Genomic DNA, 22,500 nt, shown 5'->3' on the forward strand with positions numbered 1-22,500 from the left:
TCTCTTTCTCCCTTTCTCTCTTTCTCTCTTTCTCTCTTTCTCTCTTTCTCACTTTCTCTTTCTCTCTCTCTCTCTCTCTCTCTCTCTCTCTCTCTCTCTCTCTCAGTAGAGTACATACCTGTCCACTCCATATATTATATTATCAACCGTAATTTCCATTTATTGATCGATCACAATCAGACTCTTACTGTAAGCCTCACCGTTATTGATCTAGTTCAAATGATGTGATTGATGGATGTATTTACAGATTATATTACAGAACAACCACAAACATTGTTTAGATTTTTCCTGTGCACTCAACATGATGCTTTTTCCTACTGTAGCTCAATGACCTAAAGATATATCTTATATGATTACAGACAAGGGGTTTTCCCATTTAGGTAAAGTGGTCAGGGAAAAGGGGATGAGGTTTGAACCTGGGTCTGTGCATTACACTGAGCTAAAGACTTGAACACATTGAACACATTAAACACGTTGAACACATTGAACACATTGAACACGTTGAACACATTGGACACGTTGAACACATTGGACACGTTGAACACATTGAACACGTTGAACACATGAAACACATGAAAAAATTGAACACGTTGGACACGTTGGACACATTAAACACATTGAACACGTTGAACACATTAAACACGTTGAACACATTGGACACGTTGAACACATTGGACACATTGAACACATTGAACACGTTGGACACATTAAACATATTGAACACATGAAACACATTGAACACGTTGAACACATTAAACACATTGAACACATTGAACACGTTGGACACATTAAACACATTAAACACATTCAACACATTGGACACATTAAACACATTGAACACGTTGAACACATTAAACACATTGAACACATTGGACACATTAAACACATTGAACACGTTGAACACATTAAACACATTGAACACATTGGACACATTAAACACATTGAACACATTGAACACATTGAACACATTGGACACATTAAACACATTGAACACGTTGAACACATTAAACACATTGAACACGTTGAACACATTGAACACATTGGACACATTAAACACATTGAACACGTTGAACACATTAAACACATTGAACACGTTGAACACATTAAACACATTGAAGACATTGAACACGTTGAACACATTAAACACATTGAACACATTGAACACGTTGAACACATTAAACACATTGAACACGTTGAATACATTGAACACATTGAACACGTTGAACACGTTGAACTTGGCCCTTCACTTTTTCCCCTTCTCTCCGGTCCTTTTACCAGATCCTACCTGGACATGCTGAAGGTGATCATGTTCAGCTACCTGTTCTGGTTCGTCCTCACCATCATCTTCATCACCGGCACCACGCGTATCAGCCTCTTCTGTTTGGGCTACCTGGTGGGATGCTTCTACTTCCTGCTGTTCGGCGGGGAGCTGCTGCTCAAGCCAATCAAAAAGATCCTACACTACTGGGACTTCCTGATCGCCTATAACGTGTTTGTGATCACCATGAAGAATATCCTGTCTGTGAGTAGGACCATGGTTATGAGCAGCTTATAGAGGGTTTATATAGCATTCTTAAGTGTTCATAAGCACTACATACTGTGGATGCTTTACAATCATACGCAAAGTCATGTTACATAAAGGGGTCCTTCCATCCGGTGTTTGATCTGATTCACCCTGTAGATCTGATTCACCCTGTAGATCTGATTCACCCTGTAGATCTGATTCACCCTGTAGATCTGATTCACCCTGTAGATCTGATTCACCCTGTAGTTCTGATTCATCCTGTAGTTCTGATTCACCCTGTAGATCTGATTCACCCTGTAGATCTGATTCACCCTGTAGTTCTGATTCATCCTGTAGATCTGATTCACCCTGTAGATCTGATTCACCCTGTAGATCTGATTCACCCTGTAGTTCTGATTCATCCTGTAGATCTGATTCACCCTGTAGTTCTGATTCACCCTGTAGTTCTGATTCACCCTGTAGTTCTGATTCATCCTGTAGATCTGATTCACCCTGTAGATCTGATTCACCCTGTAGATCTGATTCACCCTGTAGTTCTGATTCACCCTGTAGTTCTGATTCACCCTGTAGATCTGATTCACCGTATAGATCTGATTCACCCTGTAGATCTGATTCACCCTGTAGATCTGATTCACCCTGTAGATCTGAGTCCTTGTTTAAACCTTTCTGCCAGCCTGTATATCTGATTCCTCGTCTCTGTGTTGTGATCAGATCCTGGCCTGTGGTTACATCAACGTCCTGGTGGTCAACAATTGTTGGCTGATCCAGCTCCTCAGTCTGGCCTGCACCATCAAGGAGTACAAGGTCGTCATCAACAGAGACATCACACGTAAGTCTCTCACTGAATAACGGATCACTAAACGTCAGGAAGTTCAGTGACATTCAACAGTTAAAATTAATCAATTAAATATGTACGTGTTTTAAGAAGGAGATTAAATGTAGAAATGATACAACTAAAGGTGTTCCGTGTGTGTGTGTGTGTGTGTGTGTGTGTGTGTGTGTGTGTGTGTGTGTGTGTGTGTGTGTGTGTGTGTGTGTGTGTGTGTGTGTGTGTGTGTGTGTGTGTGTGTGTGTGTGTGTGTGTGTGTGTGTGTGTGTGTGTGTGTGTATATGTGTGTATGTGTATATGTGTGTGTGTGTATATGTGTGTGTGTGTCTCCTCTCTAGCTGCGGACGGTGGTAAGAAGTGTGATCTGCCCAAAGACGAGGCTGGTATCATCTGGGACAGTATCTGTTTTGCCTTCCTGCTGTTGCAGAGACGTGTCTTCATGAGTTACTACTTCCTACATGTGGTGGCTGATATCAGGGCCTCACAGATACTGGCCTCCAGGTATAAACACAACTGGGGTTCCAAACCCCAGGTCCTTTAAATGCCACAAAAAAATGTTTTTTAAATTTTTTAATTTCACCTTTATTTAACCAGTTAGGCTAGTTGAGAACAAGTTCTCATTTACAACTGCGACCTGGCCAAAATAAAGCAAAGCAGTGTAACACAGACAACAACACAGAGTTACACATGGAATAAACAACGAACAAGCCAATAACACAATAAACAAGTCAATGACACAGTAGAAAAAAAGAAAGTCTATATACAGTGTGTGTAAATGGCATGAGGAGGTAGGCAATAAATAGGCCATAGTAGCGAATAATTACAATTTAGCAGATTAACACTGGAGTGATAGATGAGCAGATGATGATGTGCAAGTAGAGATACTGGTGTGCAAAAGAGCAGAAAGGTAAATAAAAACAGTATGGGGATGAGGTAGGTAGATTGGGTGGGCTATTTACAGATGGACTATGTACAGCTGCAGCGATCGGTTAGCTGCTCAGATAGCAGATGTTTAAAGTTGGTGAGGGAAATAAAAGTCTCCAGCTTCAGCGATTTTTGCAATTCGTTCCAGCCACTGGCAGCAGAGAACTGAGCTAAAGTCTAGGCATTAGGTTGGGGAGCTAACTCAAGTCTTTAGGTCTCAGGCAAGGTTACTCAACGCACCAGGTTACTCATCGCACCAGGTTACTCATCGCACCAGGTTACTCATCACACCAGGTTACTCATCACACCAGGTTACTCAACACACCAGGTTACTCATCACACCAGGTTACTCAACACACCAGGTTACTCAACACACCAGGTTACTCATCACACCAGGTTACTCATCGCACCAGGTTACTCATCGCACCAGGTTACTCATCACACCAGGTTACTCATCACACCAGGTTACTCATCACACCAGGTTACTCATCACACCAGGTTACTCAACACACCAGGTTACTCATCACACCAGGTTACTCATCACACCAGGTTACTCATCACACCAGGTTACTCATCACACCAGGTTACTCAACACACCAGGTTACTCATCGCACCAGGTTACTCATCACACCAGGTTACTCATCACACCAGGTTACTCATCACACCAGGTTACTCATCACACCAGGTTACTCATCACACCAGTGTGGTTCCATAGACCTCCATTGCACCAGCAAACTCTTTGCAACTGTTCTCACTCCGCTGTAGTACTGTGATGATAACGTATATGTGATATGATCATGTATCTGTGATATGGTAATGTATCTGTGATATGGTAATGTATCTGTGATATGGTAATGTATCTGTGATATGATAATGTATCTGTGATATGATAACGTATATGTGATATAGTAATGTATCTGTGATATGATAATGTATCTGTGATATGGTAATGTATCTGTGATATGGTAATGCATATGTGATGTGGTAATGTATCTGTGATATGGTAATGTATCTGTGATATGGTAATGCATATGTGATGTGGTAATGTACAGTATCTGTGATATGGTAACGTATCTGTGATGTGGTAATGTATCTGTGATATGATAATGTATCTGTGATATGGTAATGCATATGTGATGTGGTAATGTACAGTATCTGTGATATGGTAACGTATCTGTGATGTGGTAATGTATCTGTGATATGATAATGTATCTGTGATATGGTAATGCATATGTGATGTGGTAATGTACAATATCTGTGATGTGATCATGTATCTGTGATATGGTAATGTATATGTGATGTGATCATGTATCTGGGATATGGTAATGTATCTGTGATGTGATAATGTATCTGGGATATGGTAATGTATCTGTGATGTGATAATGTATCTGTGATATGGTAATGTATCTGTGATGTGATGATGTATGTGTGTGTTTCAGAGGGGCTGAATTGTTCCAGGCTACTATAGTGAAGGCAGTCAGAGCCAGACTGGAGGAAGAGAACAAGTCTATGGAACAGCTGAAGAGACAGTAAGTCACAACAGCCGTCTGCTTGATATGGACCTTCCCTTTAAACCTTTATCTATTACCCTTTATCCAGCCTTTATCTATTAACCTAACCTTTAAACCTTTACCTATTAACCTAACCTTTAAACCTTTATCTATTAACCAAACCTTTATACATTTACCTATTAACCAAACTTTTAAACCTTTATCTATTACCCTTTATCCAGCCTTTATCTATTAACCTAACCTTTAAACCTTTATCTATTAACCTTCCCTTTAAACCTTTATCTATTAACCTTCCCTTTAAACCTTTACCTATTAACCTTCCCTTTAAACCTTTATCTATTACCCTTCCCTTTAAACCTTTATCTATTAACCTTTATCCAGCCTTTATCTATTAACCTAACCTTTATCAAGCCTTTACCTAATAACCTTCCCTTTAAACCTTTATCTATTAATCTTCCCTTTAAACCTTTATCTATTAACCTAACCTTTAAACCTTTATCTATTAACCTAACCTTTAAACCTTTATCCATTAACCTTCCCTTTAAACCTTTATCTATTAACCTAACCTTTAAACCTTTATCTATTAACCTAACCTTTAAACCTTTACCTATTAACCTTCCCTTTAAACCTTTATCTATTATTAACCTAACCTTTAAACCTTTATCTATTAACCTAACCTTTAAACCTTTATCTATTAACCTAACCTTCATACCTTTATCTATTAATTTTTCCTTTTAAAACTTTATCCATTAACCTTCCTTTTAAACCTTTATCCATTAACCTTCCCTTTAAACCTTTATCTACTAACATTCCCTTTAAACCTTTATCTATTAACTTTCCCTTTAAACCTTTATCTATTAACCTAACCTTTAAACCTTTATCTATTAACCTTTAAACCTTTATCTATTAACCTTCCCTTTAAACCTTTATCTATTAACCTAACCTTTAAACCTTTATCTATTAACCTTTATCCAGCCTTTATCTATTAACCTAACCTTTAAACCTTTACCTATTAACCTTCCCTTTAAACCTTTATCTATTAACCTTTAAACCTTTATCTATTAACCTGTAAACCTTTATCTATTAACCTAACCTTTAAACCTTTATCCATTAACCTTCCCTTTAAACCTTTATCTATTAACCTTCCCTTTAAACCTTTATCTATTAACCTAACCTTTATCCAGCCCTTACCTATTAACCTTCCCTTTAAACCTTTATTTTTTAACCTAACCTTTATCCAGCCGTTATCTATTTACATAACCCTTATCCAGCCTCTAACAGGCCAAATGGTCCAAATAGTATTTGCTTTCTTTCAATATTGTTCTAGAAACATGGAAGAAGAGAGAGAAACCTTGTCTGCTTTCTCTTGATAGATCGAACTGAGTGTTGTCATTCAAACATCTTTCTGTCTCCGTCTCTCTCCCTCTCAGGATGGACCGTATAAAGCAGCGCCAGGAGAAGTTTAAGAGTGGGAAGAAAAAGATGTTGAGCCTGGCTCAGGAATCTGGGGACAGAGAGAACCCCATCCAGCCACAGGAGTCAGGGGACAGAGAGTACCCCATCCAGCCACAGGAGTCAGGGGACAGACAGAACCCCATCCAGCCACAGGAGCAGGAGGAAGAGGATGATGGTACTGTATCATGATGAAGGCTCTTAACGTCTCTCTAGGAGTACTGATGTTAAAACTAGGTGGAATGGCTAATCAATATAGACTGGGTGTTGGTTAGTTCTCATGGCACGTTTAGGAAACCCTGGAGTAGATTTTCATACCATCCCAATCATTATAATATCATTACTGCAAACAATGTTGTGGTCACAATGCTTCATGAAGATATATATATATATTTTTTTAAAGATACCGTTTAACTTGCACAAAGTCTGAATGAAGAAATATTTTTGCAATATAAAGCATAATTGATCTACATGTGAAACCATTTTTATTTTAGGAGCAGAGCGAGAAAGAGAGAAAGAGAAAGTGAAAGAAACAGCCAAGACTAAAAAAAGGCAGTGGTGGCGGCCTTGGGTTGACCACGCCTCCAGTAGGTTGACCCCTCCTTCTTTCTCCGCTCTGATTGACTGTTGTGTCCTTGACCAGAACTATCAGAGGATCCCCATACTGCACCTGGGCTCCAGACGACCCAAAACAAACGTCAATGTTCCATCCAGACCTCAGTCCTTTTCTGTCTCTATTTAAGGCCCCTCGATTCATTAATTAATTGATTAGTTAATTGTTCGACTGATTGATGAACCGTAAAACATCAGAAATATACAGACGGGATAGTGGTCAGATTTGCTGGAATTAAATAAGACAATACTACAATATGCCTCAACTAATGGCAATGGGGGCCATAAATAGACTATTTCCCACGAGAGAAAAGAAAATAACTGATGCCTGTGATGTTTGTGGTTGTGGTCCTGGTGAGGCCACAGTAGGGAATCTCTCGTTGTGAAAGATTCTATTAGACAGAGCAAAGTGCCTTCTCCCTTTTCATTCTTTCTTTCTTGGAAGAATGAAGGGTGAAGGATTATGTCTCTGTTATAGTCATGATCACCAATATATGTGTCTCGCACGAGGGGAAAACTGAGCAATACTGATCAGAACGATCCACATTTAATAAGGTTTGAAGGTTTTAATAAGGAAAAACAAGTTTCAAAATTGACATTGAAAAGCTGTAGAAAACTAAACCCACGTTTCTCTGAGGTGTGTCTCAGTTGTTCTCTGTGGTGTGTCTCAGTTGAATTGATTTCTTAGGATCACCCCGTCATATCGTTGCGTTCATTATATGATTTACCCAGTTCACCCCTCATCCTAACCCCATTCATATATTACCCAGCATCCTCCTCTCTTCCTGTCCCCCCCCCCCCCATTATGGCTCTTCTGTTCAAGGACATAAGTCAGTTTCAACTATTACAATTCTTTTAAAGGTCTGCCCAAATCACCTCAATCTATGCCATGTCTTAGTAAACAAACTAATATGCTAATATTGTGTGTCTAACATTGTGTTTGCTTTCCCTTATCAACTTCATCCCACTAGTAGGCTTTTTGAATACAACCAACCTCTGCTGTCTCACACTTACCTAGTTTACAGACTCTCAACACCCCAAAACATCACCTGCTTTCAAGCCCTTTCCTCCAGTTAATATTAACAGCACCTTGCTCTCTACTCATCAGTGGTGAGAAGTGGAGATTATTACTTGTTTGAAACTGACAGTGAAGAAGAGGAGGAAGAGGAGGAGAAAAGAGAGGATCAAGAGCTGCCCAAGAAGTCAGCGTTTCAGGTGAGCTCCAGACCAGACCAGCGTCAACGTTTCCTCACTATACTAAAGTAGTTGCGCCGTATTACTGTAGTGTGAAATATTTCATTGTATTTCATTGTCAATATTGTCTAGTTTAGTATCAGATTATCTGTTGCCACTACTAGTGTTGGAAAAGATATGTACTTTCATCTTTCTGTTTTCTACTAACTACCCTTACCACCCTTTATCCATCCTCTTCAGCGAGCAATTGGGAAGTTTGCCTCAGCCCTTATAGCTCTGCCCAGATCTATCATTAAACTGCCCAAAACCATCCTTCAGTATGTAATCAGGGCAGCCAAGGTACCAAATAACAGATTCAGCATCTCCTCTTACCACAGCCTGTGTAGACTGTATCCTGTGTCCTCAGCCTGTATCTCCTCTTACCCCACAGCCTGTGTAGACTGTATCCCGTGTCCTCAGCCTGTATCTCTTCTTACCACAGCCTGTGTAGACTGTATCCTGTGTCCTCAGCCTGTTTTGTGTAGATATGCTGTTTCAATGAAGGCCAATGCATGTATAGCCAACTGTCTTTCCATCCCATATCCGATCCAATACCATATCCATTTAGAAACAAAAAATATCCGAAATATTCCAGACTGGATGGGGATGGAACTACAGTGGTCCTTCTGTCATGTGTTTTAAGTGACAGATTGTTTTGAAGCAGTTTGCATGAACTTGAGCCTTTTACCAACAGGTCTCAGAAAATGCATTGGTGTTGTTATCACACATTTGAGATTGTGGGGTGGTTTGCTCTATTGTACTAGAGTCTGTACAAGGTTAAAAATATTTACAATAGAGGCTTCGATATTGTCGCCTAGTCACGATGAAGCCATTGTTACAAATTACAATATAAGAGTGTAAAACACCATAAATCGCAGGTGGGCGTCTACCTTTTGTACTGATGTGCAGTGAAGCAAAAACACTCTAAAATTGTCATATTTTCTTTGTGACTCAGATCTCGATTGTTTTGATTTGTCTGTGGTTTAAAGGGTTAACTAATGGTCACCTGGCTTGCCATTTGCTCTTGTTTTATTTGCCTTTGAGTGTTCCCGCTTTGACCGTAGCACTCCTTTGATTGGCCTGAATCCTTGAGATCTGTGTGATTGGCCTGAATCCTTGAGATCGGTGTGATTGGCCTGAATCCTTGAGATCTGTGTGCATAACTATTTTTTTCCTGTACAAATTGTCATCTATATATGAATCAACACGAAAAAATACATGAATCAATACATGAATCAATACAAATCAATACATGAATCATTACATTAATCAATGAGAATTAATACATGAATCAAAACATGAACAATACATGAATCAACACAAATCAATACATTAATCATTACATGAATCAACGCGAATCAATACATGAATCAATACATGAACAATACATGAATTGACATGAATCAATACATTAATTAACACATGAATCAATACATGTATCAACACATGACTCAATACATCATTTTGCGAAAGTCACAGTTAAGAGCGAATCAGGATCCTTCCCTTTATGTCCAAACTAACATTGTGCTTCCTGTACTGTACGATCCCAGTTTGTCTACCATGCTTGGATAACAGACTCCAAGGCAGCCATGAAGGAACGAAGCAAAGAGAAGCGTAAGTTCTGGAAGAGGTACACCAAGAGAGACAAACACAAGAAGGACAAGAAGGAAGGTAAGTTAAGAGATATCAAGGAGTGTTATAACAGAGTCACTGATATAAAGAAAATCATCAGCATACATCATTTGACCAAATAGCACAGTTTCAGAAGAAGATCACGAGAATAGGTCAACGCATCATTCTGTTCTTACAACCTCCGAGGACTCATGCTACTTCCTTAGTTCTCACGGAAGATCAGTCTTTAATCTGTGATGATTCAAAAAGCATCGTTATTTTACAAGATCCCTTTATGCTACACTTTATGCTTGATTCACCAACCTCTTAATTCACGTAGATAACGTAAGGCTTGTTTGTGAAAGCGAAAAGCAGGGGGGAGAAAGGACATCCCTGACGACTACCCCAAGATGTCCAGTAGAAGGGGTTCTCACACTCACTAATTTTAACCCAAATCTACTGTAATTGATTGAATTGTTGTGTTACTCTCTGTAACTTGGCCAGCAGCATATCACCCAGCATCCCACTGCTGACTTGCTTCTGAAGCTAAGCAGGGTTGGTCCTGGTTGGTCCCTGGATGGGAGTCCAGATACTGCAGGAAGTGGTGTTGGAAGGCACCTTTTCTTCTGGTCTAAAAAAATGTCCCCAGGGCAGTGATTGGGGACATTGCTCTGTGTAGGGTGCTGTCTTTTGGATGGGGTGTTAAGTGGGTGTCCTGACTCTCTGTGTTCACTAAAGATCCCATGGCACTTATCGTAAGAGTAGGGGTGTTAACCCCTGGTGTCCTGGCTAAATTCCCAATCTGGCCATCAAACCATCATGTTCACCTAATAATCCCCAGTTTACAATTGGCTCATTCATCCCCCCTCCTCTCCCCTGTAACTATTTCCCAGGTTGTTGCTGTAAATGAGAATGTGTTCTCAGTTAACTTACCTGGGGGGAAAAAATACACTACAATTTTGTTTTGTTGTTTTGTTGTGTTATTCTGTGCAGGTCATGTGACTATAGAGATGGAGGAAGATCAGGAGGGAACACAGAAGAAGAAGTCTGACGGACCAGGTGGGTGTCACAGACCCTTTCAAATACTGGTGTATATGTATATACACAGCCACTTACACGGAGGGACAACCACCAGTCTTGGTATTCTATATATATTCTATATATATATTATAGGTTCTTACTATAGTCTACTCAGAATCTATGATTGTGATGACGAGGATCTGGATCATGGGTGTTTTAGCTAGTTTAGTTGAGTGCCCCGATGTCACTTTGGATAAGATTGTCTGCTGCAAAAATGTAAATCTCTTTCCACGTACCACCAGACAACATCCTGAAGCGAGTGTTCAACATCATCAAGTTCACCTGGGTGTTGTTCCAGACCATGGTGGAGAGCTTCACCAAGTGGATGAACAACGTGTGTAGAGAACACATAGACATCTCCACCGTGCTGCGTATTGAGAGATGCATGCTCACTAGAGAGGTCAAAAAGGTACTACTTTCTGCTGTCACTCTCTCTTTTTACTTAACCTTTACTTAACCAGGCAAGTTAGTCAATAACAAATTCTTATTTTCAATGACGGCCTAGAAAACAGTGGGTTAACTGCCTTTTTCAGGGGCAGAACGACAGATTTTTTAACCTTGTCAGCTCGGGGATTCGATCTTGCAGTCCAATGCTCTAACCACTAGGCTACGCTGCCGCCCCTACACTCTAACCACTAGGCGACCTGCCTCCCCTTTGAGTATCTTGTCTTACATAAACACTCTGTAAATAGTTAGATCCGATTTTTTTTACTTTGTTATATAGCAAACTAGAAAACAAAACGGAGATGAAATGACTATCCTGATCTAACCTCCTCCCCCCCTGCAGGGCAACGTCCCGTCCAGAGAGAGTATCCACATGTTCTACCAGAAGCAGATGCGTATGAGCATGTCCCGGGGGTCCAGCCTGGACCGGCTCAGTGAGGAGGACAGTGCGTCGGGGGGGTCTCACAGGGTCCGCAGGAGGAGAGGCGACTATCGCATGGAGAGCCAGGACAGCATGGCATCTTTGGCATCACGAGACAGCATATCCAGGTAAGTGTATCGGACGTGAACTAACCTGAGGCATCAGAACGGAGTGCTCGGGTTGGGGTGTAGGGTTTGAGCATAAAATTACCGTTTATTGGTCAGATGCACACAGTACAGAGAAATGCTTACTTGCTGACTCTCCTCAACAATAAAAATATCAATCAAGAATCAAACACCAAATACAAAAGTCTCCAAATAAAAAGCAGAAAAAAAGACTGAGCAGAGTACTGGATAAATCCTATTATTGCATTCTATATCTATTTCTAGGGCTTGATCAGCATCTTCAGCATGAGCGATGAGAAATCACATCACCCCCTTACCTTTTGTAAACTTCCACATGTGTGTCATGTGGAAGCCATGTTGTAACCATTGTGTCATTCCACTCATTTATTTCTCATCTCTCCATCTCTTTATCGCATCAGTGCCTACACTGAGGCCACCATGCTGTTCTCCCGCCAAGACACGCTGGACGAGCTGGACGGAATGCCATCAGACGTTCACATTCCCAAAACCAGTGAGCGTGCCCGGCCAAAACTCCGTAAGATTTACGGCCTGGACGCCTCCAAATCGACTGACAGCAGCAGCAGCCAAGTGTCCAGGTGCCTGGTCCAAGCTGAAATCTTTCTCCTTCACCTCCTCTTCCATCCTCTTTTGTCACTCTCTTCTTTCGCCTCCTCATCCCCTCCTCTCCTTTCTCATCCTCCTGTTCCTTCTGTCATGACGTTATTATTATTCATGTGACAAATGCTATTCATCGAATAATTAACTATGTTTATAATTACGTGATCAAATTAATCAGGTAACCATTAACTCAGTAACCTGGGGCACCATGGGAAAAGTTTTTTTAATGAGTTACCGTTCCCCAAATGAACTTAAAGAATATCAGAAGATCTATTTCCTAGCAGTCACTGATTAATTAATTTCCTAATCAGTCTCATTCTTAACATCGCATAATTCCGGGTCTCACTAAATCATTCCTTACCACACCAATTGAGTTGATTATTTATTTACTAACAAGCTAAGTGATAATATAAGATACACAAACACACAGTCTGGGCTATTGATTAGAACTTAGTACAACGAACCGGTCCCTAGTGGACCAACACGATATGACACGTGTTACACAAGATGGGGATTTAGAAAGAGAGAGAGAGAGAGAGAGTGCATGAGAGAAAAGCACACTTAGATACATTTGTAAACTATGCTTAGTTTTAGCCCTAACACCTTGCCCCGAACAGCCGCTCTTATGGGTCAGAATTATAATGAATGTATTTACTTGTTGAAAGTCTCCGTTGGGTTTCTCTTCTTCTTCGTGGACTGAGTTCCGCTTAGGAGGTTTAGCTGACGACCTTCTACTCCGATGGCGGCGTCTCCTCCATTACCGGGTGTAAGTCTCTGATTGTCCACACGATGTCACACTTTCCTTTTTCTTGGTTGTCTGTTCCTTGAACTCGTTCTGAGAGTAGTTTTCTCAGGAGGTTAATCAGCCCGTGTTGACGCTCCCAGCTTGGGTAGGAAGGCCGTGTAGACAATCGATGATTTGAAGAGAATAACTGTCTGGTTCTTCTGGAATTCACCTTCTTAGATACAGTCAATCAAGATGTTAAAACGTTCATATCTTCAAACCACCAACTTACTACCCTGAGACAAGGCTGAGTAAAGCCCATGAAGATCTCCCCCATGGCACGAACCCGAGGGGGGCGCCAACCCGGACAGGAAGATCACATCAGTGACTCAACCCACTCAAGTGACACACCCCTCCTAGGGAAGGCATGGAAGAGCACCAGTAAGCCAGTGACTCAGCCCCTGTAATAGGGTTAGAGGCAGAGAATCCCAGTGGAGAGAGGGGAACCGGCCAGGCAGAGACAGCAAGGGCTGTTCGTTGCTCCAGTGCCTTTCTGTTCACCTTCACACCACTGGGCCAGACTACACTCAATCATAGGACCTACTGAAGAGTCTTCAATAAAGACTTAAAGGTCGAGACTGAGTCTGCGTCTCTCCTCACATGGGTAGGCAGACCATTCCATAAAAATTGAGCTCTACAGGAGAAAGCCCTGCCTCCAGCTGTTTGCTTAGAAATTCTAGAAACAATAAGGAGGCCTGCATCTTGTGACCATTGCGTACGTGTAGGTATGTACGGCAGGACCAAATCGGAAAGATAGGTAGGAGCAAGGCCATGCAATGCTTTGTAGGTTAGCAGTAAACATTTGAAATCAGCCCTAGCCTTAACAGGAAGCCAGTGTAGAGAGGCTAGTACTGGAGTAATATGATCAAATTGTTTGGTTCTAGCCAAGATTCTAGCAGCCGTGTTTAGCACTAACTGAAGTTAATTTAGTGCTTTATCCGGGTAGTCGGAAAGCAGAGCATTGCAGTAGTCTAACCTAAAAGTGACAAAAGCATGGATACATTTTTCTGCATCAATTTTGGACAGAAAGTTTCTGATTTTTGCAATGTTACGTAGATGGAAAAAAGCTGTCCTTGAAACAGTCTTGATATGTTCGTCAAAAGAGAGATCAGGGTCCAGAGTAACACCGAGGTCCTTCACAGTTTTATTTGAGACGACTGTACAACCAACACGATTAAATGTCAGATCCAACAGAAGATCTCTTTGTTTCTTGGGACCTAGAACTATCATCTCTGTTTTGTCCGAGTTTAAAAGTGAAAAATGTGCCACCATCCACTTCCTTATTTCTGCAGGCTTCCAGGGAGGCCAATTTTGGGGCTTCATCGAAATGTACAGCTGTCGTCCGCAAATTTCACATTATGTTTGGTATCAAAAGCGGCACTGAGGTTTATTATGTTCAACAAAGGAGGGCCAAGCACAGGAAGCAGCTCTTTCAGTAATTTAGTTATAATAGGGTCCAGTATGCAGCTTGAAGGTTTAGAGGCCATGACTAGTTTCATCAGTGTCACTTCACTGTCACTTCACTACTGAAGGAGGGATGCTGCTTTTTAGTTCGCTTGCGACAATATCAAAAATACATTTTGGATTGTTCTTATTCTCCTCAATTAAGTTGGAAAAATAGGATGATTCAAGCAGCAATGAGGGCTCTTCGATACTGCACGGTACTGTCTTTCCAAGCTAGTCGGAAGACTTCCAGTTTTGGTGTAGCGCCATTTTCCGTTCCAATTTTCTGGAAGCTTGCTTCAGGGCTCGGGTATTTTCTGTATACCAGGGAGCTAGTTTCTTATGACAAATGTTTTTTGTTTTTAGGGGTGCGGCTACATCTAGGGTATTACGCAAGGCTGAATGTAGTTCCTCAGTTAGGTGGTTAACTGATTTTTGTACTCTGACGTCCTTGGGTAGGTGGAGGGAGTCTGGAAGGGCATTTAGGAATCTTTGGGTTGTCCGTGAATTTATAGCACGGCTTTTGATGATCCTTGGTTGGGGTCTGAGCAGATAATTTTTTGTGATTGCAAACGTAATAAAATGGTGGTCCGATAGTCCAGGACTATGAGGAAAAACAAGTAGGTCCAGAGACATGTTGGACAAAACCCGTTGAGTCGATGATGGCTCCGAAAGCCTTTTGGAGTGGGTCTGTGGACTTTTCCATGTGAATATAAAAGTCACCAAAAATTAGAATATTATCTGCCATGACTACAAGGTCTGATAGGAATTCTGGGAACTCAGTGAGGAATGCTGTATATGGCCCAGGAGGCCTGTAAACAGTAGCTATAAAAAGTGATTGAGTAGGCTGCATAGATTTCATGACTAGAAGCTCAAAAGACGAAAACGCATATTTTTTTTTTTGTACATTTAAATTTGCTATCGTAAATGTTAGCAACACCTCCACCTTTGCGGGATGCACGGGGGATATGGTCACTAGTGTAAACAGGAGGAGAGGCCTCATTTAACACAGTCAATTCATCAGGCTTAAGCCATGTTTCAGTCAGGCCAATCACATCAAGATTATGATCAGAGATTAGTTCATTGACTATAACTGTCTGGAAGTGAGGGATCTAACATTAAGTAGTACCCTATTTAGAGATGTGAGGGATCTAACATTAAGTAGCCCTATTTTGAGATGTGAGACACCACAATCTCTTTCAATAATGACAGCAATGGAGGAGGTTTTTATTCCAGTGAGATTGCTAGAGCAAACACCGCCATGTTTAGTTTTGCCCGACATAGATCGAGGCACAGACACGGTTTCAATGGGGATAGCTGAGCTGACTACACTGACTGTGTTAGTGGCAGACCCCACTAAGCTGGCAGGTTGGCTAACAGCCTGCTGCCTGGCCTGCACCCTAATTCATTGTGGAGCTAGAGGAGTTAGAGCCCTGTCTATGTTGATAGATAAGATGAGAGCACCCCTTCAGCTAGGATGGAGTCCGTCACTCCTCAGCAGGCCAGGCTTGGTCCTGTTTGTGTGTGAGTTACCTGCAAATTATATATTTTGGGAGGGGCAGAAAACAGTTTTCAACCAGAGATTGAGTTTTGAGACTCTGCTGTAGAGCTCATCACTCCCCCTAACTGGGAGGGGGCCAGAGACAATTACTCGATGTCGACACATCTTTCTAGCTGATTTACACGCTGAAGCTATGTTGCGCTTGGTGACCTCTGACTGTTTCATCCTAACATTGTTGGTGCCGACGTGGATAACAATATCTCTATACTCTCTACACTCGCCAGTTTTAGCCTTAGCCAGCACCATCTTCAGATTAGCCTTAACGTCGGTAGCCCTGCCCCCTGGTAAACAGTGTATGATCGCTGATGATTCTTTTTAAGTCTAATACTGCGGGTAATGGAGTCGCCAATGACTAGGGTTTTCAATTTTTCAGAGCTAATGGTGGGAGGCTTCGGCGTCTCAGACCCCGTAACGGGTGGAAGAGAGACCAGAGAGGCTCGGCCTCTGACAGCGACTCGTTGCTTAATGGGAAAAACCGGTTGAAAGTTTCTGTCGGCTGAATGAGCGACACCGGTTGAGCATTCCTACAGCATTTCCCTCCAGAAGCCATGAGAAAGTTGTCCGGCTGCGGGGACTGTGCGAAGGGATTTATACTAACGTTACTATCTGTACTTACTGGTGGCACAGACGCTGTTTCATCCTTTCCTACACTGAAATGACCCTTGCCTAACGATTGCATCTGAAGCTGGGCTTGCAGCACAGCTATCCTCGCCGTGAGGCGATCGTTCTCCTGTATATTATGAGTACAGCGACTGCAATTAGAAGGCATAATGTTAATATTACTACAGGTCCTGTAGAACCATGTCCAGATTAAGCGTCCGGGCGAAAAATTTGAATGAAAAAAGTTGAGGAAGGGAAAAAAATGTAAATATAGAACGGTAATTAAAAAGTAAAAAATATAAAGTTGACAGGTAGCAAAGTAACGTTAGCAACAAGAGAAATACATTCCTCACATGATAAATGAGGATCTACGCCCCCAGGGAACCCGGAGAGCCATAAAGTAATCAACCATAGCCCTGGTTCCTTTGTCCTCAACCTCATGTTGCGTTTTGGGAACACGACTATCCAGTAGACCTTGGCTGCAGTTAACTTAGTCTGTGTGTAAATTCTTAACTTACAAGTTTTATACCCTCCGGTCACAAAGGGGCGTTTCCGTCTTCATGGCATTCTCTGAACGTCAAAAATCAGATTTTACGTGTCCATTTAAACCACTGTAAATATACTCTGCAGTGGCCTATTTGGTATTTGATTAAAATCCCCATTACTCTTCCACACAAAACATGAAACATGACATAATACATAACATCAATAGACAAGAACAGCTCAAGGACAGAACTAGATAAATGTAAAAATGGCACACGTAGCCTACACATCAATACATACACACAAACTATCTAGGTCAGGTTTGCTGTTCATTTGAGCAATATGAGATGGAAGGAAGTTCCATGCAATAAGGGCTCTATATAATACGGTACGTTTTGTTGAATTTGTTCTGGATTTGGGGACTGTGAAAAGACCCCTGGTGGCATGTCTGGTGGGGTAAGTGTGTGTGTCAGAGCTGTGTGTAAGTTGACTATGCAAACAGTTTGCAATTTACAACACATTAATGTTTCTTATAAAAAGAAGAAGTGATGCAGTCAGTCTCTCCTCAACTGTTAAATTGTAAACTGTCATGGTCAACACATATAGATTCAATGGTTGTAAAGATGGGGAGAGGTCTGTCCGTAGTAAAGAGATGCTCTGGTTTTTGTTTTTTTGACAACACATTCCACAAGAAAAGTGCCCCGGGCTCTAGTTTTATCTTATCTTGATTATTGTCCAGTCGTGCTGCAAGGAAAGACTATGCAACAGCCACACCATTCATTACCAGATTGAGGTGAGGTCTAGAATTTAGGAAATTATTTGTACCAAACACAATGCTCTATAAACTTGTCATCGCTATCATGGACGTCCCTAAGAGGAATATAGTATTGATATCTGAAGAAAAAAAACAAGGAAACTATTAACAACTAATTCTTTGAATTTGTAACGCTAATGCTCAAAGTCATCTGCAATCATCTTCTCCTCATTAAACATATATCAGATTCACTTATTCATTAAACATATATCAGATTCACTTATTCATTACTCATATATCAGATTCACTTATTCATTACACATATATCAGATTCACTTATTCATTAAACATATATCAGATTCACTTATTCATTACTCATATATCAGATTCACTTATTCATTACACATATATCAGATTCACTTATTCATTACACATATATCAGATTCACTTATTCATTACACATATATCAGATTCACTTATTCATTAAACATATATCAGATTCATTTATTCATTAAACATATATCAGATTCACTTATTCATTAAACATATATCAGATTCACTTATTCATTAAACATATATCAGATTCACTTATTCATTACACATATATCAGATTCACTTATTCATTACACATATATCAGATTCACTTATTCATTACACATATATCAGATTCACTTATTCATTACTCATATATCAGATTCACTTATTCATTACTCATATATCAGATTCACTTATTCATTACACATATATCAGATTCACTTATTCATTACTCATATATCAGATTCACTTATTCATTACTCATATATCAGATTCACTTATTCATTACACATATATCAGATTCACTTATTCATTACTCATATATCAGATTCACTTATTCATTACACATATATCAGATTCACTTATTCATTACACATATATCAGATTCACTTATTCATTACTCATATATCAGATTCACTTATTCATTACTCATATATCAGATTCACTTATTCATTACACATATATCAGATTCACTTATTCATTACTCATATATCAGATTCACTTATTCATTACACATATATCAGATTCACTTATTCATTACACATATATCAGATTCACTTATTCATTACACATATATCAGATTCACTTATTCATTAAACATATATCAGATTCATTTATTCATTAAACATATATCAGATTCACTTATTCATTAAACATATATCAGATTCACTTATTCATTAAACATATATCAGATTCACTTATTCATTACACATATATCAGATTCACTTATTCATTACACATATATCAGATTCACTTATTCATTACACATATATCAGATTCACTTATTCATTACTCATATATCAGATTCACTTATTCATTACTCATATATCAGATTCACTTATTCATTACACATATATCAGATTCACTTATTCATTACACATATATCAGATTCACTTATTCATTACACATATATCAGATTCACTTATTCATTACACATATATCAGATTCACTTATTCATTACACATATATCAGATTCACTTATTCATTAAACATATATCAGATTCACTTATTCATTACTCATATATCAGATTCACTTATTCATTACACATATATCAGATTCACTTATTCATTACACATATATCAGATTCACTTATTCATTACTCATATATCAGATTCACTTATTCATTACACATATATCAGATTCACTTATTCATTACTCATATATCAGATTCACTTATTCATTACACATATATCAGATTCACTTATTCATTACTCATATATCAGATTCACTCTAGATTTTGTATTTAGACTCATTACATCAGTCTTTAATATTTTTTTGGGGGGGGGTTATTGCATTAAAATATGTCTGCACTGTACCTATAGATGCATGTTAGCACATATGCTAATGCTAAAAATACTTTTACAATCTCCTTCTCATGAAGGATTTTTGGTATATAGACTGCACTAGGAGTGTGGTGTCAGCAAAACAACCTCTCACTCAACGTCAACAAAACAAAAGGAGATGATCGTGGACTTCAGGAAACAGCAGAGGGAGCACCCTCCTATCCACAAAGCTTTAAGTTCCTTGGCGTACACATCACGGACAAACTGAATTGGTCCACCCACACAGACAGCGTTGTGAAGAAGGCGCAACAACGCCTCTTCAACCTCAGGAGTTTGAAGAAATTCGGCTTCTCACCTAAAAACCCTCACAAACTTACAAATGCACAATTGAGAACATCCTGTCGGGCTGTATCACCACTTGGTACGGCAACTGCACCGCCCTCAACCGCAAGGCTCTCCAGAGGGTGGTGCGGTCTGCACAACGCATCACCGGGGGCAAACTACCTGCCCTCCAGGACACCTACAGCACCCGATGTCACAGGAAGGCCAAAAAGATCATCAAGGACAACAACCACCCGAGCCACTGCCTGTTCACCCCGCTATCATCCAGAAGGCGAGGTCAGTACAGGTGCAACAAAGCTGGGACAGAGAGACTGAAAAGCAGCTTCTATCTCAAGGCCATCAGACTGTTAAACAGCTGTTAGATATTGCTGCACTGTCGGAACTAGAAGCACAAGCATTTCGGCTACACTCGCATTAACATCTGCTAACCATGTGTATGTAACCAATAAAATTTGATTTGATAATTTGGCGTCTAAATTAATTTTAGAATGATTAGTTGCTGCATTCAAAGTCGGCCACACTAACCAACCTACAGCACTAGACTAAACTTCACTTGCGTCATCCTTGTGGTATTGAGAGATAAACATGGTCATGCTTTCATTAATTGCACGTAAAGGAAGATAGTTCCTACATGATAGAGTGTGTCACGATCGTCAATGGGAGAGAGAGAGGACCAAGGCGCAGCGTGTGGAAAATACATCTTCTCTTTATTAGAAGAAGGACAACGAAACAAAACAACAAACAGACGAACGTGAAGCTATCAAAGACTAAGTGCAAACATGCAACATAGACACAGACAATTACCCACAAACGCATGATGCCTATGGCTGCCTTAAATATGGCTCCCAATCAAAGACAAATGAAAGACATCTGTCTCTGATTGAGAACCACTCAGGCAACCATAGACATACCTAGAAACATTCACTCAACACAAACTCATACACTAAACCCAACACCCCCTTTACCATATAACCACCCAAAACGAGACAAAACACAAACATTCCCCATGTCACACCCTGACCTAACTAAAATAATAAAGAAAACAAAGAATACTAAGGCCAGGGCGTGACAGAGTGCTTGCTTTCTTATCCAACTGTTTTCTGTGTCCTTTTTTGTCATCTTGTGACCCCCGTCCATTGCTCCTCACAGCTATATTTATCACTTATCATTACATGTAGTTTGTCAGTCCTTGTAAATGTTGTTGCTGTTTCCTCAAAACACTTAAAGCACACAAACTACAGTAAATATTTTGCTCCACCTCTAAAACTACACAATGCTACATTGGGCTGTTGAGTGAGTGTCACCTGAATACTCTCCACTTTGTGTACAGGGTCCAGTAACATCCTCTCTCGCTGTTTGTCTGTCTGTCTCTCCCCCACAGTGAAACGACCCAGTGCATCACTCTGTACTCCCGGCAGGGCACCACCGACACCATCGATGAGGTGGAGGACGAACAGGACCAGGGGGAAGACAGGCAGCACGGACCCTGGGGACACCCACCTCCGGAGGGGGCAGAGGGGGCTGAAGACAGCCCCTGGCGGGGTGGAGGAGATGATGGTGGTGGAGAGACCACAGAGGAGAGGGAGCGGTACCAGGGTCAGGGGGATCCATGGGGGTCTCCAGGCCCAGGGGAGGGCCCCTCCTTCAGGGTAGAGGAAGGAGCGTCAAACCTCCTGGCCCTTCAACAAGGATCCCGACCAGGGTCCCAGGACTGTACCACTGACAGTGACGACGGGGGTGTCCAGGACCGGCAAGAATACTTGAATAGGGCAGAGCGTGACCGGGCGGGGCTGCTGTACACCCCAGACACGGACGCTCCAAACACCTCGGATGCTGATGTGCCTCCCAGCTACAGCAAGGTTGGTGGTCTATATCCCTTGTCATTCTGTGCCGGGTTCCTCTATAACTTTATTCATTATAGGAAGTTTATGTTTAAGTTATATGTGTTTCCGCTTCTGCTTCGTTTGCTTTTTGGTGTCGGGTTGGGGCCGGGTTGGTGTCGGGTTGGTGTCGGGTTGGGGCCGGGTTGGTGTCGGGTTGGTGTCGGGTTGGTGTCGGGTTGAGGCCGGGTTGGGGCCGGGTTGGGGCCGGGTTGTTGTCGGGTTGGTGTCGGGTTGGTGTCGGGTTGAGGCCGGGTTGGGGCCGGGTTGGGGTCGGGTTGGTGTCGGGTTGAGGCCGGGTTGGTGTCGGGTTGGGGCCGGGTTGGTGTCGGGTTGGTGTCGGGTTGAGGCCGGGTTGGGGCCGGGTTGGGGTCGGGTTGGGGCCGGGTTGGTGTCTGGTTGGGGCCGGGTTGGGGCCGGGTTGGGGCCGGGTTGGGGTCGGGTTGGTGT

The 22,500-nt window shown here is 41.2% G+C and overlaps 1 protein-coding gene across 1 annotated transcript in view; it reads left to right on the forward strand.

The window, feature by feature from the left end:
- LOC129813406 (piezo-type mechanosensitive ion channel component 2-like) overlaps window positions 1-22,500 on the forward strand; it is a 57,978-nt gene that overhangs the window by 1,409 nt on the left and 34,069 nt on the right. Inside the window, exons 2-15 of the mRNA XM_055865742.1 lie at window positions 1,279-1,522; window positions 2,237-2,336; window positions 2,684-2,855; window positions 4,718-4,807; window positions 6,220-6,419; window positions 6,736-6,828; window positions 7,962-8,068; window positions 8,288-8,386; window positions 9,637-9,757; window positions 10,691-10,756; window positions 11,020-11,186; window positions 11,565-11,770; window positions 12,187-12,363; window positions 21,552-22,029. Of these exons, the coding sequence (XP_055721717.1) occupies window positions 1,279-1,522; window positions 2,237-2,336; window positions 2,684-2,855; window positions 4,718-4,807; window positions 6,220-6,419; window positions 6,736-6,828; window positions 7,962-8,068; window positions 8,288-8,386; window positions 9,637-9,757; window positions 10,691-10,756; window positions 11,020-11,186; window positions 11,565-11,770; window positions 12,187-12,363; window positions 21,552-22,029 (2,320 nt within the window). The remainder of the gene's footprint in view (window positions 1-1,278; window positions 1,523-2,236; window positions 2,337-2,683; window positions 2,856-4,717; window positions 4,808-6,219; window positions 6,420-6,735; window positions 6,829-7,961; window positions 8,069-8,287; window positions 8,387-9,636; window positions 9,758-10,690; window positions 10,757-11,019; window positions 11,187-11,564; window positions 11,771-12,186; window positions 12,364-21,551; window positions 22,030-22,500) is intronic.

Source organism: Salvelinus fontinalis, chromosome 16 (genome assembly GCF_029448725.1).
Source record: "Salvelinus fontinalis isolate EN_2023a chromosome 16, ASM2944872v1, whole genome shotgun sequence".
Classification (NCBI taxonomy): domain Eukaryota; kingdom Metazoa; phylum Chordata; class Actinopteri; order Salmoniformes; family Salmonidae; genus Salvelinus; species Salvelinus fontinalis.